Source organism: Tripterygium wilfordii, chromosome 11 (assembly GCF_013401445.1).
Source record: "Tripterygium wilfordii isolate XIE 37 chromosome 11, ASM1340144v1, whole genome shotgun sequence".
NCBI lineage: Eukaryota > Viridiplantae > Streptophyta > Magnoliopsida > Celastrales > Celastraceae > Tripterygium > Tripterygium wilfordii.
The window spans coordinates 2,035,605-2,053,822 of NC_052242.1; the positions used below are offsets into that span (position 1 = coordinate 2,035,605).

Here is an 18,218-nt window from a genome sequence, read left to right on the forward strand (position 1 = left end):
AAAAGTTGTTATGAATTGCTTTGTATAAGTTAAATTATGAAGTTTATATCTTCATTGTTAATTACTGTCACAATCTAGGTCCTAGAAGCATATGTTTCATTTCTTGGAACTTTGTATTTGGCCAAAATGGTTGTTGACATGTTTTCTTTTGTTGTTGGTTTTTAGTAGTTTGTTTATCTGTGGAGGCCCAATTCTTGATACCTTCCATACCTGACTGTTTAAAGTTTTGACATCGAACATGTTTTGTTCATCTGCAATGAAAATTTTTACATCTGGTTTTGGCCATCACTTTATGAGTATCAAGAAAGGGCATGCTAACAATGTCTCTAATCTGTACCAATGTGCAAAACAGAAGAAGTTGCATATATATTAGCATATATATGTGAGGGCTTTTCATTGTTGCAGTGTTTTTTTTTTTTAATTTTATTTTATTTGGTAAGAAAATGTGATAGGTTTACATGCAAGTTTGTAGAGATTGGTTTCAGATAATAAGAAGAAACATGTGGAATTCATTCCTTTTGAGTAACCTCTTGCAATTCCATGTAATTTTGCTGGCGGCTCATCCGTGGTATTGCTTTATTGTTGATGTCTATAGCCTAAATCTTTGATTATTTCAATGGGTGTTTAGACGATTTCTCCTATCACGAGAAGCCAAGCCAAGACTTTTATGTTGCTTCAATGGTCACTAAGCCAAGACCCATTATCGATACAAAACAAAGCCCACCGTTGGTAGAAATGTGGGTTGGGCTTAATCGGCTATGTCAAACGGAACTTTGGGGAAGCAGCACTAACAGTCCCAGAATCATAAAGAATAAAAAATGACTGATCCCAAAGCCAACTCATATAAGTAAAGAAGAACTAATTCCGCTTACAAAATGATCATAAATAAGTTCAATAATAAGTTCCAAGTGCAAATGAAGAGCACCGTGTGCCTCAAAATAAAAAGTATCTTCAATCTAGAGTGATTATCATGTCCAAACCAAATTAACTTTTACAATACCTATAATTATGAAGTATTTAATACTGCCAAATCTAAACAAGTCATTAATCAAAAGTATTAGAGGTCAAATTTTGTAAATTGGCTTCCCACTCCACCCATCAAGACCACTTGCTTCCAACTTCACCCATCAATTTTTTGGCCACTTGCAACTACTTGGAAAACCTGCAAATCAAATTATATTTATAAGAATAATAGTTTCAATTTTTGTTTAAAAGCATACATAACTATTGGTAGAAAAAATTACCGCATGTTCCGAATTTGACCACCAATGCCAATACACCTCCCAACAATATCCCTGCCACGAGCAGCAACCACAATAGAGCTATCTTGTGATGGATGAATCTACTCATGTGCACTCTCGCCTCAATAATCTGGAGAGTGATAGATTCTGCTCGCTCAACCAATCCAACATCAAGTGGTGCACCTTCGCTCCAAGTAATTACCCTACCCTCCATATTAGCATACCGCACCCCCAATGCAGTAAAAGAAACTCCTATCTTCCTAAACCTCACAAGTGCACTCATGTGGGTGTGATATAATGTGGGTATGAACCACAAGAGGGTGACAAACAAGGGAGGCAATGAAATACTGTATGGAAAAGTGCGCAAAACAGACACAACTATTCCTACACATATAAGATAGAAGCCCATTGCCACTATTACACCATTGATAATTGCATCACTGTCACCCTCTAATGTAGCATGATCTTTCTTCACCTTCAGGAAATCAGCTTCAATTTTTTCTAGCGAGCAAAAAATATTAACAATCAATAGACATCAACCGAGCGTACATTCTGTTCTAAACCAAGAAAAATAGATCGAAAGCTAGCATCATAAGGCCATGTTTCAATTCAACCTAAATCCACAACCACAAATGCGCAAAAGGAACATGCCGAATGTGGCTTAATTATTCTTCATGAAAATCAGTGAAGTAAAAACTCCTAGAAAGCATGCAGCATATTACAAATGAAGAAGAATCAACAAGGGAGCGCGAAATCAAAAACAGAGAGAGAAGTTCGGCTACTGAATTCAGCAATGACGCAAGTCGCTCATACATAGATATTGTACCATAAAATCAATTGGGGTTTTACAAGTCTGCTAGGAAAAGGAAAGCTAACAAAAAAAGAGAGAGGAACCATAGCTTATGGAGATTGCTGGAGTTTCGTTTCATTTCTTGATTTATATTATAGCAGCACCGGAAAAAAAAAACAAAAGAAAAGAAAAATACCTATTGCATGCTGAGGAGAAGGGTCCGGGGGTTGTTGAGCGACCGCTGCTAGAAGTTGGTTCTCCGAAAGTTGGACCTCCCGAACTTGCACTTCCGGAGGTTGGCCTGCCTGAACTCGTCCCTCCGCTCCAACTTGGCCCTCAGTCTGAACTTGGCCCTCGACCTGAACTTGTTCCTCCGCTCCAGCTTGGCCCTCAATCTGAACTTGGCCCTCGACCTGAACTTGTCCCTCCGCTCCAACTTGGCCCTCAGTCTGAACTTGGCCCTCGACCTGAACTTGTTTCTCCACCTGAACTTGCCCCTGCGGTGCTGGACCTCGTCCTTGAAGTGGGTCTAAACAAACAAATAACAATAAATAAGAAGAAGAAGGAAGAAACTAAACAAACAATTAACAATAAATGAAGAAGAGGAGAATCCAAGCAAAGACCCGAATAGATAAATGCAAAGAAAAACAAACCTAAAAACCAGATAAAGAGGTAGCAAGAACAAGAAGAATTAACTTAAAATAACCCAGAAAAAAAAGAAGCCTAAAACCCAGAAAAAGTACCTGCAGCATAAGAAGTCCAAAACAAAAAAGGCCGTGCTATTTCATCCCTACGATGAAATGCAACCTAAACAAGAAGAAGAGAACCATACCATGAGGAGGTTGGATTTCTGGAACATGTGGAGCTTCGACTCTCACACTCGGACTTGGTGGAAGTCCACTTGGAGCTACGCCTTTCCCAGGGTCTAAACGAGTAAACAAACAGTAAATGATAAAGAAAAAGAAACCTAAAAAAACCAGAAAAGGATGTAGCAAGAACAAGAAGAAGAAGCCTAAAACCCTGAAAAAGTAGCAGCAGCAAAAGTCTAAAACAAATCTGGCCGGGCTATTTCATCCCTCTGATGAAAGTCAACCTAAACAAGAAGAAGAGAACCATATACCTTGTGGAGGTTCGATTGCTGCAACATGAGGAGGTTGGACTGTCACGCTCGGACTTGGTGGAAGTTCACTTTGAGCTACGCCTTTCCCAGGGTCTAAACAAATAAACAAGCAGTAAATGACAAAGAAAAAGAAACCCTAAAACCAGGAAAAGATGTAGCAAGAACAAGAAGAATTAACTTAAACCCAGGAAGGAAAAAAAAAAAAAGAGCCTAAAACCCTGAAAAAGTAGCAGCAACAAAAGAAGTGGCCCAGCTATTTCATCCCACTGATGAAATGCAACCTCAACAGGTGAAGAGAACCATATACCTTGTGGAGGTTGGATTGCTGCAACATGAGGAGGTTGGATTGTCACACTTTTACTTGGTGTAAGTTCAGTTGGAGCTATGCTTTTTCCAGGAGGGTCTAAAGACGTTAAACAAGTAAGCAAGCAGTAAATGACAAAGAAAAGAAACCCAAAAACCAGGAAAAGATGTAGCAAGAACAAGAAGAATTAACTTAAACCCAGGAAGGAAAAAAAAGAGCCTAAAACCCTGAAAAAGTAGCAGCAGCAAAAGAAGTGGCCCGGCTATTTCATCCCACTGATGAGATAGAACCTAAACAGGAGAAGAGAACCATATATATACCTTGTAGAGGTTGGATTTCTGCAACATGAGGAGGTTGGACCGTCACACTCGGACTTGGTGGAAGTTCACTTGGAGCTACGCTTTTCGCAGGGGCCAAACAAGTAAACAAACAGTAAATGACAAAGAAAAAGAAACCTAAAAACCCAGAAAAATATGTAGCAAGAACAAGAAGAAGTAACTTAAAACCCATAAAAAAGAAGCCTAAAACCCAGAAAAAGTAGCTGCAGTAAAAGAAGTTCAAAAACATAACAAGACAAGGAGGAAGAAGAAGAGAACTTCAGAAATAGAAACCTAAAACCCATAGAAAGAAACATACTTCTCCCAGGTGGTGTGGAGCTTGACATGTTGCACAGTGGTGGCGGCCGGGGAAGAGAGTGAGGATGAAGAGAAATGTAATAAACAAGACACTCTTTCAAAACACACGCACACTCTCTCTCTCAGACATTCTTTGGTCGCTCTCAACGTATAAAAATTGAAAAGGCAATTACTGTTATTTTTAATTTGTAATAAAAATTCATCTTCACCCTTAATATCATACCTGTCCCTGTCCACTTTTGAGATGTGTCATTTATTTGATAATTATGCTAATTCCTATTATGAATCTCTCAAGTTTGATGATTATACCATGGTAAATGATCATCCATTATATCAAGAAGAAAGTCGAAAACTTAAGGAAGTGTCTAGTCTAGCTGTAAGACTATTTATAACTATAGAATTTAGATTGCATGAACTCATTAAAAATCTAATTGCAAACTAAATAAATTGGACCTTACGCTAATAATTCTAATCACAAATGTGTGTGTCACACTAGTGATCATGTCCATATTTTTGCCATATTATATATTTAATTGTAATTTTTATATTTTTATGTGTTTGTATGATAATTATTGAAATTAGTATTTGTAATTAACTTTCGTTTGAACTTACATTAGTATGACCACAAAATAATCAAATCTTCAATTGATCTTATAAAACACTACATATAAATTTGATTGTTTTTTAACGGGGAGGGAGATTCAAACCATGGTCACCAAAGTGATACATCATCTTTACCACTCCAACTAGTGGCTTGGATGTCATATAAATTTGATTTGATTACCTAATGATCAATATATATTTAGAATTATTTGCGGTGTTTCTTTTATTAAATTTCAAATAGTAATTTTGAAGTATTTACTTAATAATGTGTCTCAAACTATTCAAAACTGCGAAAAAAAAAAAAGGTACATCAAATGATGAATAAGAAAAACAATTGAATTAGAAATAGCGGAAAATGTTGAATAACAATTTTTTAGATCTTACAACCTTGAGAACAAATACCAATATGTTTTGGGGTTTGTACTTTTATACAATTGAATACTCATAAAAGTTGTTAGTAGTCTACATCTTTCATAAATATAACAAAAAAAAAATCAAATAATATAGGCAGTCCACTTGAGTCGAATATCTTTATTTTATGGGATAATTATCGAAAAAGCCTTTGTACTTTCCAAAAAAAGTTATGTATATTTTTCTGAGTTAAACAAACCCTATACTTTACATGTTAGGCTCCAAAAAATAAAAAAGGAAATTGATGCAGCTTCAAAAGTCATTTTACTAATAAAAAACCGAAAAACTGATATAATCTTAATTAATGAATTAAAAAAGGTATTTATAAAAGGAACTGTGAAATTTTGACCTGCTTGACATAGGATAGGATAAATGTCAAATCATGTGGATACAGGGTTTGGGGTTGGAAGAGATGACATCCCCAAAAATTACAAGAAAATGTGTGATGTGACAAAAAGGATTATACTTGACATGAGATAAGGGAAAAGGTTTAAACAGGTCGAATTTTGCAATGATTCTTTCTAATTGCATGCAACTATGCAAGTCAAATTACAAAATGTCGAAACAATTATATATCAGTTTATAAATTTCTTCTCTGACTACTTTTGGTCATATCTGTCTGTGTATATGGAATAATTTTGAAGTATTTTATTTATTTGATGTTGTCGTCGTTGTTCGTTTTTAATAATAATAGAAATAAACTCTCTGTTGCGAACCAATAGGCGTTGGGGTGCCTCTCAAAATTATATGTACGTGTGAGTTTTTGGTAGAGCTGATCTGCTGGTGACTACTGTGTAGCAGTGGTGATGGTGGTGGTGGAGCCGTGGAGGTTATCGAACAGACTAGTAGGTGTAGGTGTAGAGTGTGTGTGTGTGTGAGTAATGATGAGATCTTGGGGAGTGGAGATTACTCATACTCATAAGCTTTTGCATTAAATGATATGCATGCAGGGAGACAAAGTATATATATATATGTAAGGATTGGCGGCGTGAGTGATAGAGAGAGAAAGAGAGTGGGTGGGATCAAGTGAGAGAGTACTCCTCTCTCTCTCTCTCACTTGCCATGAAAAAGGGACAGACAGACAGACAGAGAGTTCACTCGCAGGGTTGTATGACTATGTTCTGCAGGTCCCACTACCATGCAACAATCCATTTTAAAAATACGAACGGTGTTTTTTTTTTGTTGTTTACGTTGGTTTTGGAATTTGAGCAAAGCAATCATGATTAATTAACCTAATCTTTCAAGGAAAATGATAAAATATCCAAAAGATTGTTTCTTAGAGAGGAAGAGAAATCAAGACTACTTAAAAAGCCTACTATTGATGCATATGTCGAAGGCACTTTTTCATGAATATAGGTAGCCTTTTTACATGCTAGGGCTTTCAAGGTCACTGTGAAAAAACACAAATATCCCTTTAAAATGTAAATTCCCCTTTCAATGTTGTGCTTTTTTCTTCCATATATAGTCCATGTTTTCCTTCAGATCCATTAAAATGAAAACTTTTCAAGTCAATAGAGCAGAAACACTTGTTGTATATAGTCATCTGTCTGTCTTTCTCTCAACTCCACCATTCATATATATATATATAGCTTTTAATCATGCAATGCAAGATAAGGCTAAAATGTATTTGGAAGGTTTGACTATGCCATTGGGCTTTCACTTCATGACCTGTTTTTAGCTGAAATAGAAACCCATGCTTAATTATTCTGACATGTTGAGGTGCCATAACAAACTAAACAAGTTAATAAATAGTACGATATTGGGTTTCGATTTTTGCCATTCTAAGTAGTCATGCTAGCTTTCTTACCAAATGCTTCAAACTGTCTTTTCTCTCTTCTTCTCTTTTCATTTGCATGTATGTATAAGACTACACGAAGGAAAAGAAGAAAGTGGACTAGTTTTAGCAAAGCATATCATGTGTTTACCCCAAAGAACTTAAATTCTCGAATTTACCTTGTGTGCCCAAAACCCAATCCCAATAAGAGACGGACCTTCTCTTCCTGTCATTAGAATAGAAAAAGTTGGCATTCTTGACCAAAATAAGCTTTTTCTTCAAATTTTTATTACATATATTTGAAATTTCACAACTTACAAGAAATTATTATTAGGCGTAAAATTATGGATATTTTGCTGGAGGACGGTGATCAGGTCATGTGATATTAATTCTAGAGAGAAAGAGACGTATAGCTTTTGCATTCACACTTTCACAATGCCTACGCCATGGTATATCCCTATTTTTTTTTTTTTTTACTATTTTGTACTTATAGGATTAATATCACATTTGGGCATTGAAAGATAGATAGTGTTCCAATTTGCATATCAAAAGTCAAAACGTTTCAATTTGGTTTCCCAAAGATCAAATGTGCCAAATAGATCACTCAGACATATTTTCTATGTTTTGGGTAATCAACCCGTCTATGTGACAAGTTGATCGTATGGAAACCGCTAACATTTGATGACGTGACTTGATGGCGTTTGCCTCATGGAAAATAAATTTTTTTTTTTTTTGAAAAATAACATATGGCAAAAACAAAATCACACACCTGTCTTCCATCCCTCTCGATGATATAAACCCTAATCTCAATTTTCATCCATGGCCTCAACCGATTCAATAAGCCCCCAAACCCAATCCAGTACTAAAAAATCTATCTTGCCATCGCCAATTTCTAAATAATGGGTCAAAAGGTCCAACAAAATTTTGAACCCTAGAAATCAGCTCCCCCTTGGCTAGAAATCAACCCTATTTTGACCAAATGTGATATTAGCCCATTTTGCATATGCTATATACATATAGATGAACTAATAGGCAGAATTATCTTATGCGAACTTAAAATGTGGATCTATATTTTCAACGTTGATTAGGAACATGTGAAACACAAATATTTTGTCTCACTTGTCATTTGACTTATCTACTTTAAAGAGTGATTTTTTGAAAAAAGACGCTATCACCAAATGGGTCCGTTTGGTAGAGTGGTAAGATTGATTTTCAATGCTAACAAAAAAGCTGTGGAAAAAAAAATGAGCTTAAAGCTATAGAATATGTTGTGAGGTGTTTGGCGAATTAAAATCTGAAGCTAACAGAAAAGCTGTTGAATTAAAGTATTATAATATTAATAATTATGATTTTATATTCAAATTCTTTATTAAATTTAATCTAATAAATATTTTTTTTATTAAAATTAGTTTTAGGCATAAATTATTAAATATTTTTATATCAAAATTAAAATGATTATTTTAAATATTAGTAATCATATAAATTATTTTTTCATTAAAAAAAGTTAAGTAGAATAATAATATACATTAAATAAATAAAAATATTGAGTAAATGATTGTTAAGTAGAATAATAAAATAATAAAATAAATAATAAAAAATGTTAAAACAAACTCGTGGGACAAAGTCAAAACGTGGGTCTCATCATATTGTACACTTTATCAGTTTTTAAGTGGGATCCACGTGAATTTTTTGAAAAAAAATGAAATGGGAAACTCCATCCCATAAGCTCCTATCTGGAGCTCTGGGAATGCGAGCAGATTCGTTGACATCATGCCAACGGATCCACTGGCATGAGCTCCTTGTTTGGTGTAGTGGAAGCCGGAAGCGGATTCGCTTCCGCTGGGCCAACAGACACATTATTGTGAAAAGTATTTTCTAATGACGCTATTATTAGTGACGTGAAGTGTTAGATGATGCTAGATTGGTAAAAGAAATAGCAGGCAAAATTGTCTTATTGGTATATAAATCTGTACGGATGTTAAAATTTGAAAATGGTCCTAATTTATAAGGTGCAACGTAGCAGCTTGGAGTTCTTGGACAAATGGAGGTGCAAAAATGAGATTGTATTTTATACGTATAAAGTGCAAAAAGCAACGCCCGCACTACATCGTCACGTGAGTTAGCTTGTTGCTTGCTGCAAGGGGTACACGACTAACGACCAACATTTAAATGTTCCACGTCGCAAATATCAATCTAGTTTCAACGATTCAACGCTACTTTTCTTCCCAAATGAGTAAACGACGTCCCATCTGTCTCCTCACGATCTCCCTCGCGGGCCCGTGGAAGAAGAGGGGAACTCAGTTTCTGGCGGAGGAGATGGACATTCTATTCTCCGCCGATTTTGGGTGCGGGAGGAGAGAGTGGGACTCTCTGAGATCAGTCGTTAAATTATCTATGTTTTTTTCGATTTTATCCTTAAGCTATGAACTTAGCTATTTCTATCCTCGAACTTTCAATTTTTATCTTAAGTCACACTTCCGATGAGATTTCAGTCAGATTTTGCTGATATGGCTTCAAACTCTGACAAATTGTATAGATAGCGTGATGATGTGTCAAAAATCAAAATAAATAAATCAAATCTTCTACACATGGCATCCACGTGGCTATGACACCAAAAAACAAATAAATGTGTAATCCAAAGAACACCAAGAACACAAAATCTCAATTGCAAAATCCTACTATAATCCCAAAATTCGCAAAACCCGACCATCAAATTCGCAAAACCCTACAATCAAAATTTTTATTGAAATCCCAAAATTTGTTAGAACACAAAATCTCAATCTCCAATCGCAAAACCCACTGAGCTGACTCTAACCGCTTTACCAAAACCGTCTGCAATGTGTTAGTAGAGGTATTGAGAGTGTTTGGAGGAATTCATTGTAAGCCAATACAGATCCAGAGTACAAAAGACTTGGAATATGTGGCCGAGGACTAAGGTCGAAGCAAGCAAGTGCCAGCATTACCATTGCGAAGATCTGGGTTAGCTCTTTTGCTTCCACGTTACCAGTGCGAAGATCTGGGTTTGCCCCTTTTGCTTCCATCGTTGCGATTTGCGAAGATATGGGTATGCCCCATTGCGAAGATTTGGGAGAGAAAGAGCTAGTGAGTCGCCAATAAAATCAAATGTCTAAAAATTCAAATATGTCATGATATGAAATTCTTGTTTTGATCTACATATGAAAGAAAATGGCTTGTTCTTTTGCTAGGTTTAGCAAGAGAAGAGAGAGCGATAGTAAAATCGATAATCTAGAAAAAATAGGTAAAAAGGAAAATTTATGGTCAGAGAAAGATTAAACAAGTAGAGTCATTTTCCATCACATTCTCAATCGTCTCAGAATCTTGAAGAAAATGTGATTGAGGAAAGGGGCTTTGATGGTAGGATTTTGCATTTGGAGATTGAGATCTCGTGAGTTCTGGGTTTGGTTATTATTTTTTTTCATTTTACATGTGGAAAGAAGAAATTTTTCAAAAATTTTGATACACCAACATTTCACTTATATTGTTCATCAGAATTTGAATGCCACATCAGCAAAACTCGACAGATATGGATGGACAAGTAGCCGAATTTTATGTGTGTTATGAAAACTACATCGGAAAGATATTAATGACCAGTAAACTTGTTTCATTCCTTGATATTAAACCATCCCTTTACTGCTTATCTATGTATAATTTCATGCCATGAAAATGGAAGCTATTAGAGGACACTTGCCACGAAACAAAGTTAGTTTATACACGTATAGTCTTGACTCCTCGCAAGGTACTTAGTGATGATTTCGTGAGCAATAATAGGATTTTTTTATCTTCCACATTTATGATTGTTTACGGGAGATGATTATTTTAAGTATGACTCTAAGAAAATAACCCAAATAATCGATAACCGAATTGATTGATTGGTTTACTTTCTAGTTTTTAAATATATATTTCTTAAATGGAACCGACTGATAATCGAAATAATCATTGATAACTGATTGTCATTTGGTTAAATTTATGTCAAAAAATCAAAGAAATCGATTGTAATTGATTGTTCACACCTTACATAATTTTAAGATTAGGTAGGATGTTCAACTGTTTGGCTCATTTTTCACACAACCACGAATACTAGTTGGTATACACGTGGGCAATGGAACAGACCCAATTAAAAAAAAAAAAACCTGTGATCGACTTGAAATAGTATCAATGGATATGAATTTCGTAGATAAGAGTATGATCCTAAATAAAAATAAATAACGGAAATGAATATGGGTAGTTATTCTTTGGATACTTAGCGGGTTGGCCCAATTCACGGATCTCACGGGCTGATAAAACATCATCCTACATAGTGGATTCCTTGGATATTTAGTGGGCCGGCCCACTTTACAACAACCAACACGACCTACAATCGTCATCAAAACTACTGGATTTACATATGCGACGTGGCATGCACAGATGCACTGGTGGACTCTCAATTTACATTCGCAGTGAAACGGTAACCACACTCGAGCTCTTTTTTCTTGCGTTTGGCCGTCTCTGCGAAAGATTCCAGCAGATCGATAGCTTCGTCGTCCATCGATGGCGGAAGCTCAAGCTGTCAATACCCCAAGCCTCTCCGAGTTACCTATTTCATTCTCTTCTTTCTTTCTTTCTATACGTAAGGAGTGGGACAATTTTCGCAGTCCAATCATAAACTGAAAAAGGGGGAGGGAATTGCGGTAGTGTGGCCTTGATCTGTGTTGCTCATTTCCTTTTGTGATGTTCTGGAATTGTTATGTCTCATGATTATGATTTTTGATTGTACTGGATTCTTGATAGTAATTTTAGGACAACGATAATGAAATGCGGCGCGTATAGCGAATGGATTATGGTGATTTGTAGAATTCTTGATACCTGGTGCGAAAGTAATATAAATGAATTGGAGTAGTTCTTGGTTTCCATTTTTGCTGGGAAGAGTTGAGGTCATGGATTTATCTTAAGATCAATAGAGAGAGAAGGAAACTTATACCCTTAATTTCAATAGCTATGTGTTGGAAAATCTGGTTCCAGAGTTTCTGATGGCATTGGTTCCTTTTTGAGGCATGTAGTTGACAATTGGTCCAGTACTCTTAAGATTTTTCGGTTCATTTCGATCTGACTTTAATGCTTGTATTGTTTTAGATGTGATGGTCCTGATGGATTTAACCTCATATTTGTAGCTCTTTGCTGCACTTCTGCCATGCAATAAATTATTTTCTTACTGAAAAAGTATTGTTGAAGGCAGCGTCTATTAGTTGATTGTGAATTGAAATGCTTTTAATAGTTTTATATTGGATGTTGATGGGGGACTTCATTACACTGGTTCTTTTTGGGTTTAAGGTCCTACTGCTTGTGAAAATGGATATTTGTAGAAGTCTGGAAAATTTTCATTTGAATTATCAGAAATTCTCAAAAATATGTATGTGCGTTAAGGGCGATGGATGCAAAGTATGAAATGCTTCATAATTAGTATTATTACTCTATAGGTATCAGTAAAAGTTTGTTTTTGGACATGATAGACCCTTTGGAAGTTTTGGATTGAAGATGCTCTCTATTGTGAGGCAGAGGCACACATTGGTGTTCTTCATTTGCACTTGAACTTATTTACCATTTTGTGAGGGGAATAGTTCTTCTTTAGTTATGAGTTGGCTTTGGCATCAGTCTTTTTCTGATTTCAAAGGATGCTTTACTAATGCATGTCATATATAAAAGATTTTTGTTGTGGTTAACATTTCATAAAAGTATTCTCTTTATTGAGGTGCGAGATTTTTTAGTAAAATCATAATCTGAGACTGAGATTGAGCAACCGTGGGTTTGGTTTCAGGAGGATGATTCAGTACATTTTGGAATGATGTACTCTTGTCATCCCCGATAACTAAATTAAGTTGCTGGAGCGAAATACTTATGAAATCATTGCATATGGGGCACAAGTGCACAACGATTATGAAGTCATTTAGGTTGTAGCAATGTTGGAAGTTTAAACATTGAAGTATAAGAAGGATGTGAGCTGGATCAGATTGAGGTAAATACTGTCCTGATTCTTTCTTTATGACTCTGTATGGTTGTTAAGACTCAGGCTCTCGAATACCCAAGTCTCTGTTATTGGTAGCCTAAGTCTCCGAATATTGAATGTGGTGAGTACAAAGACTGCTCGGTCTGTACCCCCCATGAATTGCACACATGGCTAATGGTGTGAATTGGGGGCTTGTGAATATGTGTCTTCTGCCACTGGCGCTCAAATCCTTTGGAGTATCATGGGATATGACATATTGTTTTCATTACCATGGCCACCTTAAGTGCCAAGCATGTGTGCTCTTGATTAAGAGCTTCTGCCCATTGTCTTACGGTACCCCCAGAAAAGAGCGGATTTGCAGAAGCCATCGATTGAATTCTTAAAACAGCTGTTTTTTTCCTTCCCTTTCTAGAAAGGAAAGCTATATAATCAATCTGGTCATTATTTTTATCAGTCCATTACTGTAATGAATAAACTTCAGTTGAGGTAAAAGCTGGCTTTGGCTGTGCATAGAATCTGTGGGCACATTATGAATGTTGTTTCTCTATGACCAAGTTTAGGTTGTCAAGTCACGGCAGCAACCTTTTAGAAATTCTGAGCTAGTTTTTTTTTTTTGTCTTTGTTCTATTTTCGTTTACTTATTTTCTTTGTTACCCAAGGCCCAAGCTAACTGCCATATTACTAAACGGTTGGCAGGTAGAGAGATGGAATGAGCAGAGGGAGAATGGCACCTTTCCGGGTCCTCTGTAGGTGGCATCTGTCTTGGTTAATGGTTTGGTTCCAGCTGTTATAGCTGCTGAATCAATTACTTGAATTTCTTCATTGGAAAGTGATTTCTTAGGGAATGGCATATTTAATTAAGTATGGGAGTTAATAATAAATTCTGACTTGTTTATCAGAGTTTCAGAACCAGCCCAATTCGGAAATACAAAGAATGTATGCTCATAAGATGAAGGCGTTAGCCCTGTTTTTCATGTCAAAATTTTCTACATTACCTGCTCTCTTATGTTACAGCTGGCTGGATGGGATTGTAAGTAAACTTGCCACATAATAAAGATAATTGTTTTAGCATATGATCTTTATCTTCGACTGAAGATTATTAAGCCATTTCGAATCCACCGTTCTTGACGGACTCCAAATAACAATGGTCCGTTTGCTAGTTTAATGTTTGGCATGTACAAGCAAATCTTTGTAGATTACTAGGATCGGATTTGGCAAAAAAAAAAACAAAAATCAGGCTTGAGGAGAGGAATTCTTATCCAGCCCCGCAAGTAAAACAAGGAATAGCATACCCATAATCTTTTCATTACAAGACAACATTCAACAGTTAGCACACGAGTAGAAATAGCCATTAGCATCAAGATCGCACACCATAAATACAGCTACAGAGTCAATTTGCTAATTTATAAGCCAACCCATATGAGGTTTCCAGATGCAACTTTATTTAGTAATAACATTCAGCATCTTATAATTAAAAGCATAAAATAGCTCTGGCATTAACATAGCCATCAAGGCTAGATCATAACTCATTTGAAACCTGGTAACATGAGTTCAGTCTTGAATTCAGCCCTGAGTTCAGCCTGAAGTTCAGTTCTGAGTTCAGACTTGAGTTCAGTCAGGAGTTCAGACTGAAGTTCAGTCCTGAGTTCAGACTTAAGTTCAGTCCTGAGTTCAGCCATGATGTCAGCCTTGAGTTCTACACGCTCTTTTACACACAACAATTTCATCTCTGCAAATTCCTTCTGCAATGCTTCAAATTGGTGATGGCTTGCTGCTACTCTAACTTCTTGCCAAGGACTTAACCTATATGCCATTTGATATACATATCCAACTGCATTAACTGGAACCACGTTACAGATATCAAAAGTTATTTTCTATTCGCATAACATGAGTTATATAAACTCTTAACAACTTCATCATAACAATAACCACAGTATATAATCACCATTTGATATACATATCCAACTCTTATCAACTGGAAGACACTTCTTTTTGTTTATGGTTTTTGGGGGAGGGTGAAGAAGAAGTAATTATATTACCATCATCAGGAGCAGCGAAAAGAGAGATGATATCTCCGTGAAAAATATTCACAGCTTCTCCTTTAGTCAACTTTTTCCAATTGACATATGTGTCAAATGCGCTGCATAAAGGGCCCAAACAATCACAGTATATGAATAACAAAATACATAGTATTTATATGCACAAATTTATGCATAAATATATCCAAACCTATAAGCATACTACCTAATGTCCCACAAGAAGACAGCTGGATAATAGGTCCCAAGATGCTTTGCTGCTTCACTATCAACTCTGGCAATATATATTCCATAGCCATTGTTGACCGCCTCGTTTGGAATTTGGAAATACATTTCCTTCAATACTAGGCCAATGCAATGCTCAGTCATCTTCAAGTCAATACAGTGTCCCTAATTTGCACCCATTTATCAGCATAAAAAACTAATATACAACACAAATAAATGTCCTAATAATGTGGAACAGTCCTTGAACAAAGAAAAAAATGGCCAAGGGTATGGTAAAACTATCAAATCAAGCAGATAAAGTTTCAATATTTCCTCGTAATTCAAGTAAAGCTATCAAACCTTCGTTTTGGAGAATGAAAATACTAAAAAGGCCGCTAGTAAAACAATAATTCATATCATTTTCGGCCATAGTAGACACAAAAATCAAAATAAAATAATGAAAATCACAAGAGAACTGAAGCTTCAGTGAAGACCTGGTATCCCTGGTAGCTCCTGCCATCAATTGCACGCTTGGTGATAGCCGTTAATACGCCCCAGATGATAGGATCATCATAGGTAGGGTAGTCATCCGAAAAGAGCTTAGCTTTCTGTAGTATGAGATCTTTTGTTGATATAACTTGTTGTTCGGAGGGCTTATCAAACTCTTTTGCATCAAATTTACTTGGTTTTGAGTAACTGCGTTCTTTTGCATCAGACATACTTGGTTTTGAGTAACTGCGTGTGTTACCCATATTTCCTTTACCTCTGCTATCAATAGAGAAACAACGTAAGCCAGAAACAACAAATTACACATCTGACAGATCTTGAGAAAAACCTGCTTCTATGACTCAGATTCTGACAACAATTAATAATGTTAGCCTGTATATCTAACTGCATAGAAAGCCACTGGGATTGAGCGGATATCCAAAAAGCATGTAAATCGCTTAGATCAATTGGTTCCAACAAATCCATATAAGAATCCACATAAAAATTCCATTGCAGATGAACCAACATGTTCAATGTCAAAATTTAAACAGTCTGTATGGAGGGTATCATGAATTGGGCCTCAACAGATAAACAAACAAAAAACCAGCAACAAAAGAATACATGTCAACAATCATTTTTGCCAAATACAAAGTTTCAAGAAAAGAAAAATATGCTTCTAGGACCTAGATTATGTCAGTATTTAACAAAGAAAATAAATTTCATAAATTAACTTACACAGAGCAATTCATAACAACTTATAGCTGCAGATTTAGAGAAGGAAAGGAATTCTAAAATGGAGAATCATCCGGTGTATGGACACAGAAATTAATAAAAAAGGTTAGTCAGACATCAGAAAAATATGCAAGATCAATTTTTTACACTGAGGCAACTACTTAGCCACTGGAATTGAATTGATCTCCAGACGTGCATGTACAATCCCAATATCCCATGGCAGATAAATCCATTTTAAACATGGAAAAGAATAAAATAATAATTGTAACAAAGAAATCGAAAACCCTTACCCTTCAAAAGTAAAACAAGCAACTAAAACAGAGATCGAAGGAGAGACACAAAACAAATCTCTTCAGAACACACAATTCATGAAAAAAGCAAACAAAGATGAGAGAATTACATGAGTGTTCCAAAGCAGAAGATTTGATCTGCCGAGATTCCCAGTTTGATATGATCGCACCGAATCAGGAAATAAAGACGTATCTTTCCTAAAGCGCAAACCGTTTCGTTTCTACTCGTAACGTTGCTTAGACTCGGACTCCCTCTTTTCGTTTACCTATCTACAAAGTGGCTTCCGTTCGACATAAGCGATTAAGCCCAACCCACATTGTTTAAGCAGGGTGGGCAGTAAACGGGCTTGTCAAAGCCGATGCAGCCTACTCTTATGGTCCCTGGAAGAGAAGTAGCCAGCCTGGCCCAGCCATTACCAAATGGGTTCGTAGCAGGCTAAGCAAGAAGACTAGCCCAATTCATCACCACACCTCCCAAGTCCCAATGCTCCCATCAATATTTGGAGCAATCAATGGTGGGCTTTGAGAGCAAACTTGGACCTCTTCCTCTTAACAACCTTTGAACTCATTTGTCCCATATCTATATGCTAGAGCAATACCCTTGAACAGTTACATCTGATGATGTCAAAACAACTTTGATTATGTGTTCCCTTTGATGCAATCTGCACAATTTGGTGGGTGGGTTGTGAGAGATTTGCCCAAGGAGTAGTTTCCGCATCAAGAAAAATTTGCGTACCCAATAAAAACGACAGAGAATTAGGCGTTATTGTGGTGTAAGGCCAGGGAGTACACTCTGAGATGGTTTTTGTTTGAACTTTCCGTGCCAAATCAAGTTGACGGAGATTTTGCCAGTAAGAAAACCCAAACTCACAACTTAAAACTTGAAGAATTTGCTACTGAGATTTGAAAATAAGTTACCCTACCCATTCAAGTAAATAAATGGGCCTTTATGTGACTCAAAAAAAAATAAACTTTAATCAGACCCCTACTTTTATTAAAGACATTCATATTTGGGTTGACTTCGCACTGACTGTGTCCTGTTTTAGGGTTTGTCTCAAAACACCCCATAGGGCCATACCATTTATGGGGCCATACCATTTCTGACCTTCTTCCACTACAAAGTAACGAGCTCCCCCGCCTCAACCCCATAAACGAAATCAGAATCAGCTTTGCATGTCGTCGGTCTTGCTGCAGATCACGATTTAGAGTGCTTCTCCAACATTCTCTGACCTCCGCTCGGATTTTTTGTGGTTATGATAATCGTGATCGGGGATGCTTGAGGTAGTAATGCATTTTCTTCTCTCTTATTTGATTTTGTTTCTGGTTTTGTTTCGTTGAAGAAAAACATATGATTAGCTCTTAAGTTTTCTCTTCTTCATTGCTTCAATTTTTTTTTATTTAAAAAAATGGATGATGTTTTGATTCTCGGTATATTGAGTCAATGTTATTGTGTTCAAACTAGTAACGCTTACCTATTATCCTTTGAGATTGGGTACCAAGATGGGTTTCAGTCTTGGACCTGTTATGATGAGATTTGGGATGAGATCAGACCCTGATCAAGCTTCCATTAATTCTATTACTTTGTTCGTTG

General features: G+C 36.3%; 1 protein-coding gene and 1 long non-coding RNA gene across 5 annotated transcripts; one reads left to right on the plus strand and one right to left on the minus strand.

Moving 5' to 3' along the window:
* The first annotated feature begins 11,308 nt into the window (after positions 1 to 11,308).
* Positions 11,309 to 13,952, plus strand: LOC120009136. The gene is made up of 2 exons (XR_005470611.1): positions 11,309 to 12,888; positions 13,576 to 13,952. It is a non-coding gene; the product is annotated as an uncharacterized LOC120009136 (long non-coding RNA).
* Positions 13,953 to 14,146: 194 nt separating this feature from the next.
* LOC120009125 lies at positions 14,147 to 16,932 on the minus strand. Of its 4 annotated transcripts, XM_038859589.1 has the most exons (6): positions 16,738 to 16,927; positions 15,614 to 15,884; positions 15,124 to 15,305; positions 14,919 to 15,019; positions 14,521 to 14,719; positions 14,147 to 14,472 (listed from the first exon to the last, which is right to left on the minus strand). In XM_038859589.1, exons 2-6 carry the CDS (start codon positions 15,869 to 15,871, stop codon positions 14,406 to 14,408), a joined length of 807 nt encoding a protein of 268 aa, XP_038715517.1. In that variant the 5' UTR covers positions 15,872 to 15,884; positions 16,738 to 16,927; the 3' UTR covers positions 14,147 to 14,405. The 4 variants fall into 4 exon arrangements, with proteins under 4 accessions (XP_038715517.1, XP_038715516.1, XP_038715515.1 ...); XM_038859588.1 differs by having other exon boundaries at positions 14,147 to 14,710; positions 16,738 to 16,932; XM_038859587.1 differs by having other exon boundaries at positions 14,147 to 14,719; positions 15,614 to 15,887; positions 16,738 to 16,930.
* Between the last annotated feature and the right edge of the window lie 1,286 nt (positions 16,933 to 18,218).

What these genes read in the sequence shown, in the direction of transcription:
- LOC120009125 (XM_038859587.1), bottom strand. Translation starts at nt 15,871, where the DNA reads ATGGGTAACACACGCAGTTACTCAAAACCAAGTATGTCTGATGCAAAA. An exon ending in GGAGCTACCAGGGATACCAG is followed by an intron (nt 15,306 to 15,613) that starts GTCTTCACTGAA and finishes GGTGCAAATTAG; the next exon opens with GGACACTGTATTGACTTGAA. An exon ending in GTCTTCTTGTGGGACATTAG is followed by an intron (nt 15,020 to 15,123) that starts GTAGTATGCTTA and finishes CCCTTTATGCAG; the next exon opens with CGCATTTGACACATATGTCA.